Source organism: Zootermopsis nevadensis, unplaced genomic scaffold (assembly GCF_977971745.1).
Source record: "Zootermopsis nevadensis isolate Lab colony 2312 unplaced genomic scaffold, Znev_1.0 Znev_ptg000010l, whole genome shotgun sequence".
NCBI lineage: Eukaryota > Metazoa > Arthropoda > Insecta > Blattodea > Termopsidae > Zootermopsis > Zootermopsis nevadensis.
Genome location: NW_028259142.1, coordinates 10,549,850 through 10,560,863, shown reverse-complemented (window position 1 = coordinate 10,560,863; position 11,014 = coordinate 10,549,850). Strand labels below are relative to the sequence as shown.

Sequence of the window (11,014 nt, the reverse complement as noted above, 5' to 3'; positions counted from 1 at the left end):
AATATCCATGGCTTGAGTGGGATTCGAACCCAAGGTCCCAGTGACCAAGCAGCAGAAGGCCCATGCCTCAGACCGCGCGGCCACTGTGGACCTCGTTATGTGAACATATAATTAGAATAACATTCAAACTGAACCTTAAGTGAACGTTATGACATAACCTAGACAGCTGGTGGATGTTAAGCTTAAATTGCATTATTAGGATAATATTTTTTACTTTGTTTTCATACAAAAAAAATTGTATTATGAAGGAAAATTCATAAAAAAAACATGATTTTATGATTTATGGGAAAACATGTTTTGTCATCAAAATTGCATGCCCAAACAGTAATTTTATTAAACTTGTTCAGGAGTTTTTCTGAGCAAAGGAGTAGCCCAATTAAGAATAGTTCCCGTGGCCATGGAGGTAAACATGTACTTGAAGAACCAGCCAATGAATCACCATGCCCTTCCATAACATTAGCTAAAGTTACGTCTCTCTTTGACACCATAGGATTGACTATTTAAAATCTACATAGAACAAGCTTTAAGAAAGTGGAAGAGGAAATGTCGAGGTACGCGAAAAGAAAAGAGCAACAAAAATTATACAGGGCTATTCAAAAAGATTGTCGGGGTTTTGTGAATTTTTGTGGGGCAATGCATTAAACATACGTCTATTATCATTACACCCGCCCGCCATCCAGTAGTTACGCGTTTGGCCGCCAGGTGTCAGATTTTGCAATATGGCGGCTAACGGTAAGGAGAAGGCTTTTTGTACTCTCGAATATCACCAAAGTCGGTCCGTTACCATTGTCCAGTGGCACTTCCACACGAAATTTGGGAAGGATCAAGTCTTTGTCCTCCCTCTACCTGCGACTATCCTGGATCTGAAGGTGCGATCGGAAAGTTTCAAGACTGTGTCAATAGAGGGCGAACCGGATGTAGTACGAGCTTCTGCCTTTAGGGGGTGCGGCCTACATTCATAGTGAATCAGTGTGCCAGCCGACATCATCGAATTAGCATTTCTTTCTTAGTTACGGGCGTTTTGGAAGTGCATTACACCGACCCTCCTGCGATTTCGGAATGGCGGATTTTCATGGACAAAGAGAGTGCATCAAATTTTGCCAAAGACTCGCCAAAACGGCTACGGAAACCTATGAAATGCTAAAGCAAGCATTTGGGGAGTCCGCAATGGGTCGTGCACAAACTTTTGTGTGGCATTCACGTTTTAAAAATGGCCGAACCTCTGTCGATGATGAGCGTTCTGGACGACCATCTTCGAGCACAACGCCCGAAAATGTTACGAAGATTCGGCAGGCCATTCACGAAGATCGACGTCGTACCATCAACGACTTGTGCGACATTGTTGGGATAGGCTATGGGACCTGTCAGCTGATTCTAAAGGAAGAACTCCACATGCGACGCATCCTGTCTGAGGACCAGGAGCTCAAAGATCTTGCAAGAACCGACCCCAACTTCCTTTCTAAGCTCCGTGTGACTTCTTCCTCTTCCCAAAGATGAAAATTCAACTAAAGGGAAGGATATTTGAGACGATAGAAGAGATTCAGGCAGAATCGCAGATGGTGCTTGACAGGCTGACAAAGAAAGATTTCCAGGGATGCTTCCAGGCTTGGCAGCGGCGCTGGGATCGTTGTGTTCACTCAAGGGGAACTACTTCGAGGGTGATGGATGAATTTAATACCTGAGATAAGTGTACGGGTTTTTATACGCGCAGTCTGGAAACCTTTCGATCGCACCTCGTACGTATCAGAGCCGCCATTCTAAACATCACCGCTGACACGCTGGGGTGTGTGTGGGAAGAAATGGACTATCGTGTAGATGTCTGCAGATTGGCAGAAAGCGCACATATTGAGCATTTATAATGCATGTAAAACAACTTTGAGAGTTTTGCTACACAATAAAACAAGATTGGTATTCCTACATCAATTGTATTACGTGTAGTGATTTTTTAAAACCCCGACAATCTTTTTGAATAGCCCTGTATATGCTACAATGTGCTAACGTCCAGGTGTTAATAGCACAGGATAATGAAGACCTAGAATACATGACATGGAAACTGAAAGACGAATACATAGAATGGGAGTTTAACATAACCAAATATCTATGCATTGGAGGTCCATCATAGAACTTACATTTGAAAGAAAATGAAATAATATTACCAGCCGAAGAAAACAAATACCTGGGAATAAAAATACATAAAGATGGGAAAGATACACATGAAATAAAGCAACGAACAGCATATGGTAGAACCACAATCAGAAGAATCAGAAATCTTGGCCTATAATTTTCAACCTTTAGGCTACGCGAAACATCCTGATAAACTGCGGGGTGCTTCAAGCACAGAGCAAGTTCGTTTAAGTGAAATCTACAGAGGAATTTACGAATGACATTTATTGTTTACCAGAGTTTGAAATTTAAAAATGCTATATTCAGTGGACTGGAAGGGGATTGAACACACAGCCGGTAAGACGAACAAGCTACACCACAACGCTTATCAAACAATAACTTTCTCCCAAGATATCTGGGAAGTTATAAAAATTCTGAAGAGCTCACGACCTTTCTAATGATCTACAAGTAATTGCTGTACAACAACCAGAAACTGATCTATCAGCTAGACTCCGACTTTTTTACATTTGGGCACAATTTTTATTTTTTACTAACTGCGTTTATCACAAATACTCATACTTTAGGCAAATGTGTCAATGAGCTTTTGGAATGTCGGGTTGCTCATTCCCGCATAATAATCCGGGGACCTAATCCATGCATAGGGCAAGGCCGCTGTCTAGTGTTAGAAGTCCAGCCAATGAAATTTAAACCACCGAGTCTGCGAGGGGGAGGTTTTACTTGGTTCTTACAACAGATCGGAAGTGTCTCAAGTCTTAACTACTGGTAGTTACGTCGGCATTGAATTCTAAGTGATTATCAATGGGTGTAACCACGGCGGTCACTGCACCAGTGTTACCAATAAGGATCGACACTTGTGTGTAGTTATTGAAGAAAGGGAAGCAGTACCACCATCATTATCATTATCCCGCCACCGTCACCAGAAGACAGAAACCCCAAGTTCCTTCATGTATAACCCTGAGAAATACACGCTCCACGTCCTCACACAAAACCCTCTAGTCCAGCGGTATTCAACCTTTTTTGTTCGCGTACCCCCAGACATAATTTCCCTTCAACTCTGTACCCCCAAAGTTGTTGGTGTATAATTCAAGTTATGCATAGTATATAATCCACATCTAAAATAAATTAAATAAATTATATCCAAAATAATGTATTAAATAATTGATAAGTTTTAAATGAGAAAAAGGAGAATCAAAACTATTAATAACAAATATATTAATACCTATCATATAAAAATTAATAAAGGAACAAAGGTATTTTAGCAAAGCAAAATTATATGTTTAAATCCCGCCCAATAGTGTTCAGTCAGGTTCCAAAGCACTATGTGGAATAAAATGAAACTAGCCGCCTAGATAAGAATCGTATAAAGGAGAGAGAGAGAGATGGCGCTCCCAAATCGAATGTCCTTACGACTGGTTCTCGTGTGACTAACCCTAAATCTGGCCCTGGTTATTCAGTGTTTATCATAAAATAATATATATTTTTTAAAATTTCGCGTACCCCATGTTGAATACCACTGTTCTAGTCCATCCAGCCACTGAGCGCCAGCCGAGCATCCAACAAATCGTCTCTTAACATAACTACCCTTCAGCTGAAACATCAGCGAGCCGACGATATAGTGTGGACAAATCGCCTGTGAGCCAAGGGCCGCAATGGAGTGAGTTGGGAAACGAAACGGAGGTGAACTGTATTTAAAGTAGTTTAGGAATTAACCAAAATAAAATTAAGAAAGTAATAATAAACTCAGCAAAAGTAACCGATTCCTGTCGGCCTTCAAACTGCGTGCACAGATGCTTTCCAGAGATACCTAAATCCTCATTCATACACTTACAGCATTAATTTGACGCGAAGTTTAAGCAATGCTGTGTCACAAACCATTTTAAAATGAACCGGAGATAGTAGGCTTTCATCAAAGCTAATATATACCTCGAAAGATGTGAAAGGCCCTCATATTCTCATTATTTCCAAGTATTTTTGCATGGTGTACCACGCTTTACTTTGACTTCAGCTGGGATATCAGGTACAAAAAGTTTCAGAACCCCCGATCCAATCCATGAAAAAACGTTACACTTTGTTCTTCGTCAATTCAAGCAAATGGTGATTTCAAAGTGGCGTAACGCGCGTGCGCGGTGATGCGAATTTTAACTACAACACATTCCAATTTTGAGTAATTTCTTTCGCACCCTTGCACAGCATTTCGGCAGCTGAAATGTTGTGTACAATCATGACTAGATGGGCTCTGTAAAAACGAGCAAAATTTCAAGCGAGGTCTCGACATGACCAACCCTTGTGAGACAGCATATTGTTTGTGGAGGATGGAGAAGGCAGGTGGATTGATAGTTATATATGGGTACAATTGTGATATGTTGTCTCTAAAATCGTGTTATTATGCCTGTTGTATTCATTAATTTGTATTTGTTTTTTACTAATTATGAATATATTGTATTATTTTAATCTTCTAGTGGATAATTTTCACCTATTTAATCATCGACAAATCTATGCTCATAACTATTATTTGAATCGAAGATGTACAATGGCTTGGATATAATCTGAGTGAACCTGATGAACCATGAAATTCTGTATTAATGAACACTTGTAATTTTTCTTTCTTTCTTTCTCTATATCCTCTTTTACCCGCAGGTGTCGAGGTTTATTTATTCATTTTTATTGATGTTTGGACAATGGTAGGACTCCTTGGATGAGTGATCAGCCCGACGCAAGGCCTCTACCTATACAAACACAAAGACGCGGACAAACATCCATGCCTTGAGTGGGATTCGAACCCACGGTCGCAGCAGTCAGTCGCACCATGACCATGCCTCAGGCCGCGTGGCTCTGCGGCCGACTACACTTATAATGGAACAGTAAAAAGTTCATGAAGAAAAGAGGCAGTGTCAAAAAATCAAAAATACTTCATACGTAGAACATTTTACAGCGAGGGTTTTCAACTCTCGGGGCTGTGTTGTTTTGTGCGGACCGCGTACAATTTTCTCCACTGTGTCGCTCTATATGACTAAAAATAGTAATCTTATATCAGAAAGCGCGTTTTCTTAATGTCGTCAGTATCCATCGCTGCGAGAAAATGTACGCCACAGCTTAACGACCAACGTCAAATCAAGAACGATGACGCGTTTTACCTATGCACACTTGGAATGATGCATACGTATCACTGACTACGAGAAGAAGTGAAGTAGCCACTGAAAGGATGGTCATGCAGAAAAATTCACACACATCTTACGTACGATTTATTTGTCAGGAAAACGTTGAGTGATATGTGAATCGAAAGTATTGAGACAGTAGGTCGAATTCAGTAGCACTCTTAATAAATTGCCACAAAGTTTAAATAAATTGTCCTTTGTATAAATAACAGCGTTGTCGGCGATTCGTTAACAAAGGGTGAATATGGTTCCAGGTCTGGAAAAGGTTAAGAACCCCGGATTCTCAAAGTGCTGATCACAATTCTATTATGTGTGTGTATTCCATACAGGGTTGAATAGTATGGCAAGATTATCATGAACGTGGCATATGTCAAAGAACTATTCCATCTTTTACCTGCATAATCTACGGAAAACTCAAGTCAGGATAGAAGCTATCTTAGTTGAGGTTCAAATTGGGTAAGGTTAAAAGTAAAATTGTCCCTTCTGCTTAACTAAGCATCACGTCATGAAGACAGTGGAAGAATAGTTCCATTCTTTTTTGATCTCGGCACTAGACAGAGGTGAATGGTCAGCTTTATGCCCCACTATTTGGTCGGTAAACCAATTAATGGCATCACAAAACATATTTTGATAAGAAAGGTAATCCCAGTGTTTAACCCTCATGAGGACACATAAGAAAGTTGATGTAAACTCTGGGCTCACTACATACAACAAAAAGCATGCGTGAGGTCACATTAACAGTGTGACGCTCCAATGGTTGCATGCTTATGACCTGAGCTAAAAATATTTACCACTTACCTGCAGCTGTCTTAATCATTGATCTGTAGTCCGACGACCCCACATAATTCTCCATCACCGTCACGACTAAAAACACTATTCTTTCTGCATGCCACTAAACACACAACATGTCACGACAACTGCCAATGTCGAAGTGAATGATTTGTGACTACAGACCGCAGAACACATGCGCAGTACGATAACGCCCTCACAAGCGCTAGGTTTTGTAATGTTCCCGTGCTTCTAGATATAGTGGGCCAGCCCACTGCATCGTCACGTAGCCTGATTCATCCATGCTCTAGATGGGGGTAAATAGTGAAATTCGCACACCGACCACTTTAACAGCGAGGATTAGCTTCTGGTAAACAGTGGTTAGAAGTCAAATTAGATCCGCGAGCATGTTAGAACGTACCCACAAAAGTCGACGCCAGTGTATGCCTGTGAACTTGGTTTCCTGTGCTGAAGGAAAAACCGATTGGGACATGCAACACATGAATGCATAAAACTGACAACTCGTCCCCAGCCAGGCTGCTTTCTTTCTAGTCGCGGCACTCGGGCTTACCATGTCCTTTATCCCATTCGAAATCTGCACCCGTTTCAAAGTTAGTCGTTTTTATCACTTTCTTTCGGGTAAATACGACAATGTAGAGCCTTCACATAATTCGATGCCCACTTCATGTTGGAATACAATGGGGTTAACGTTTCAAACAATGAATATGGCGTTCTTGCTGATTTTCCTTTCTGTGGTCCGATACACCCGAAGTTAGGGTTGGCAAGACGCAATACGGTAACAGACTAGCTGTGTGAGATCTTTGTCTTGGGTCTTTAACGTGCAAGAGTGGCAATGGCGTATCCGTCAGAAAAATTCACTTGGGAACTCCGGAAAATGACATTCGGTGTAAGATTTGAGGTTTTCACAGCGGTGAGTACGAAGATTTCTGTCTTCTGGGTTGTTGCGCTATGTAGTCTGGTCGATGTTAACCAACGTTTCAGAGGTCATACTGCCTCCGTCTTCAGGGCGATGAAGATTTCTGTCTTCTGGGTTGTTGCGCTGTGTAGTCTGGTCGATGTTAACCAACGTTTCAGAGGTCATACTGCCTCCGTCATCAGGGCGATGAGTACGAAGATTTCTGTCTTCTGGGTAGCTGCGCTGTGTAGTCTGGTAGACGTTCACCAACGTTTCATAGGTCATACTGTCTCCGTCGTCAGGGCGATGCACTATGACCGTGGCAAACCCCGTTCTCCTGCTTTCTCAGCAAGTCAAATTCTCCCCTTAACAATCCGTAATGTTGGGTTATGTTACTATTTTCTGAATTGATGTCATTATGCTTACGTTCTCTCACACGTGTCGCCCACATTTTCGTGTTTTACTGTACACCGTTTGCTCTATCTGGAATATTCTCACCATCTTGAGCATTTTCTCCCAATATCTGCATATTTTCCACACATGTTAATGTTGTTACTTTTTTTCGTCAAACGCCACATCCTTTCACACGCTGCCCTACCTATTCCCATTCTGTATAATTTCATCTGAATTACAAACCTCATTATTTAAGGTAATTTCGTTTATAGAGTCCTGCAGTTCACACTGGGTGTCATTTCTTTTGTTGCTTTGCCTTTTACCAGATTTGAATTCATTTAGACAGCCAAAAACAATTATTTTCCACATGCATCTTCTAGCTAGGATTATATTTAAGCAAGCCTGCACAAACTGAAAGTACATGTGGGCACAATGAAAACTACAGAAGTGCTTTGGGCTGCAGTCTCGCATTTCTTGAATTATAATTACATCAGTTTAAACTATATAAACATTATGCATTGTGTAAATTAATACATCAATGCATTATATTAATTATTGCGTTAATTATTTTACTATTTCAATTTGCAACAGCATGAAATCAGTAACTAACAAGTCATAATTAATTAATACTTTGATTATTAGAAATTACAATTTTTTATGATAAAATGATTTATAAGGTTGCATCACACATGAACCAAAGGAAACCTTAAAAAAATGTTAATTTACTTTTATCATACCCTGTGCAACATTAATAACAGCATAAAAGTTTTTATGTTTACTTGTGATTTGTGAGACACATCACACATCTTGTCTGCAATTAATTTGTTATACTCACGAACCATATTTGTTGATGTCTTCAATGTATCTTCCAAATGTTAATCAGCTAAGAGAATATCGCTGTTTGGTTTTGTTCATGCTCATTATGGAAAACATTTGCTCGCATATGCATGTACTCCCAAATACACAACAAACTTGCAGAGTAGAAAATCTTATGTCTTTTAACTTGGTCACATCCAAGCTACTGTAGATCTCTGGAAGGATGGCTGCTTTCCCTATCTTTATTTCGGTAAGCTGACAAGCTCTGAAGTTCAATAAATTCCACCTGTAGATTAATCTGGGGTTCTTCTGCATCTGACGAGAAAGTTTATTAATTAACCTTAATAACGTGTCTTCCACTTTTTGGAAAAGTCAGTCTCAGTAATTCGATATCATTCGAGTATGTTTCCCACAACTCTGCAAGTTTGCACAGAAGAATACGTTTCTTACAAGTAGGAAAAAGATCCATTTCGCCTCTAGAGTTGACTTTTGAATACTTGCAATTTCATTTTGAAGGATGTGAGTGTTAAATTATAAGTCAAGCTTTTCTTTGAAGCTGTAAATGAAGCACATTTAAATGACTTGTAATGTCACAACGAAAATACGGGTCACTGTTCTACTACTCGTCGTGCAGCTCTGGCTACAAAACGTTCGAACATTCTTCTGCTGCCCAACCAGCGAACTTCGGTGCAATAGGTCAAGGCAATGAAGTTCGCGCTAACTACTTCGAGAAATGCTAGAAACAACCCGCGTGTCAGTCACCTAGATCGAATGAAGTTTACAACTTAAACCACCACAGACATCACATGCTCAAAATTTAAAACAATGCTACATAGTAATTGCTGCTGGATAATACAGTTGGTTTTCCACAAGCCACTGCAATATTTTTGCCTCGCACAGATGGAGCGCCATTAGCAAAAACGGCCACTTAGTTGTTGAATGTAAGACCTAATTTTTCAGTCACACACTTGTTAACTTCACCTGCAATTTCTCTCCTGGCTGCACAGCCCTTCATAGAACACAAACTCGCTGGTTCCTCGGTGACTGCAAAGTTTTCATCAGTGACACAAATTAGAATTAACAGTTGCGCAATCTGTCTCGTACATATAACAGCCGACCAATGTCGTTTGGTATTCAATCACTGCTGATAGTTCAGAAATACAAATGTTATAACTAGGTTACATTCCATCCTACCGTCAAAAGTAATCAATTTTAAATATGTTTCTTATTAGAAGAAAATAAATTTAAAAATAATTAAAAAAGGCATGAAGAAAAAAGCACAATTTCATCTGAACTTACTGTACAGCAACACAACACGTCACAATTACAAAAATTAATGGGTTAGTGCTGTGTATGGAAATAATGGCTGTTCATACTGAGAAATGTATGAAACACATAAGAACAAAGTGCTGAGTTATTGATCCTTGAAGCAAGTGGTACAAAAAGTTACCTTTGAGCTTTAAAGGGCTAACGTGCTATGTGAGAAGCATATTTTATAAATGGAATAGATGTGTTTCTTCTTAACAGTTTTTGACCTAATCAAATTTAATATGACCCAGTCCAGTGCTCAAGAATGTATAATTTTTCATCTTGTTTCAAAATAACATACATTTAAGTTACTAATTAAAGTGGTTCAACGTAAGGAATGTGACACTTGGAATAGTTACAGATACAAGTCATATATGCTACATCAGTGGTCCCCAACACGGTGCCCACGGGCGCCTGCCAAGCCTATTTTTTGGGTGCCCGCGTTGATACGGAAAGAGGTTATACTGAATAATGAAGGCCGTTCAACCATGAACGTTATAAAATCAAAGCACAGATCTCAACTTACTGATACCCATCTTGACGATTATTTGCGAGCAGCAACATCATCCTACACTCCCAAATTTGAAAAACTGGCCAATGAAATGCAGCGCCAAATATCACACTAACTTCCCACTTGAGTAATAATAATTGTACTTTCGTGTATTATTTGGTGTCCATATCTTATTTGTCCAGAGAAGAGAAAATTTGGCTTTGTTAATTGGTTTTTGTCCGCCACGATCTCATAAACTCTCAAATGTGCCCATAGGCACAAGAACGTTGGGGACCGCTGGACTACATTATACCTCAGATTGTGGCTAGTTTCCTCTTCAATCTGTTACATCTTTCTTCTCAACTCTTGGTGCTTGTAATCAGATGCGCATGTACAAACACTGGACTCGATAAATTACATCTTATACCAGCATCTGAAGAATACAAAGGATGCTGTGACTGCCACGTCAACAATGCAAAAACCAATAGGAATAAAGAATCCCCCCCTGTTATTCACTGAGGAATATCTCATCTAATAAAATTAACTAAATCTGCCAGAAAATTCTGTCAAGCACTACCCAAGTCAAGCGACAAACTATTTTAAAATATATCTTTCATTAAAATTTCTATTTTAAAGTGAGATTTCTGGATAGCTACAAGTTTCAAATTTTCTCATTCTATCAACAAATAAATATTACATAATTCTACTGTTCAAAAGCTGAAATAAAGAAAATGTTCTTGTCTATTCTACATAGAATTAAAGTCTATTATCTATTGTAAAACTTTCAGGATAAAAGGGTAACAAAAGATACACCATAGTCACCACTACACTGAATCCCGACAGTGTAATTAAATGAGCTTAGACATAAAAATAAACATCACCAGGGTAATCAAATTTGCAGCTTTGCAGATTATTAGTAGTTTTCATTAATTTAATGAGCCACGTTCTACCCCATGCACAAAGAATTTGTTTTTACAAGAAAAATTTCCATTTTTCTTGGTCATGATATGTTGATAATGCCAGAACAGATGCATCACAATTTGA

At 39.4% G+C, this 11,014-nt stretch overlaps 1 protein-coding gene across 1 annotated transcript in view; it reads right to left on the bottom strand.

Moving 5' to 3' along the window:
- Positions 1–6,436, bottom strand: part of LOC110832071 (tRNA (34-2'-O)-methyltransferase regulator WDR6) — a 56,379-nt gene extending 49,943 nt beyond the window's left edge. The window contains exon 1 of the mRNA XM_022068704.2: positions 6,078–6,436. Coding sequence (XP_021924396.1) covers positions 6,078–6,132 — 55 coding nt within the window. The 5' untranslated portion in view covers positions 6,133–6,436. The remainder of the gene's footprint in view (positions 1–6,077) is intronic.
- Positions 6,437–11,014: the final 4,578 nt, after the last annotated feature.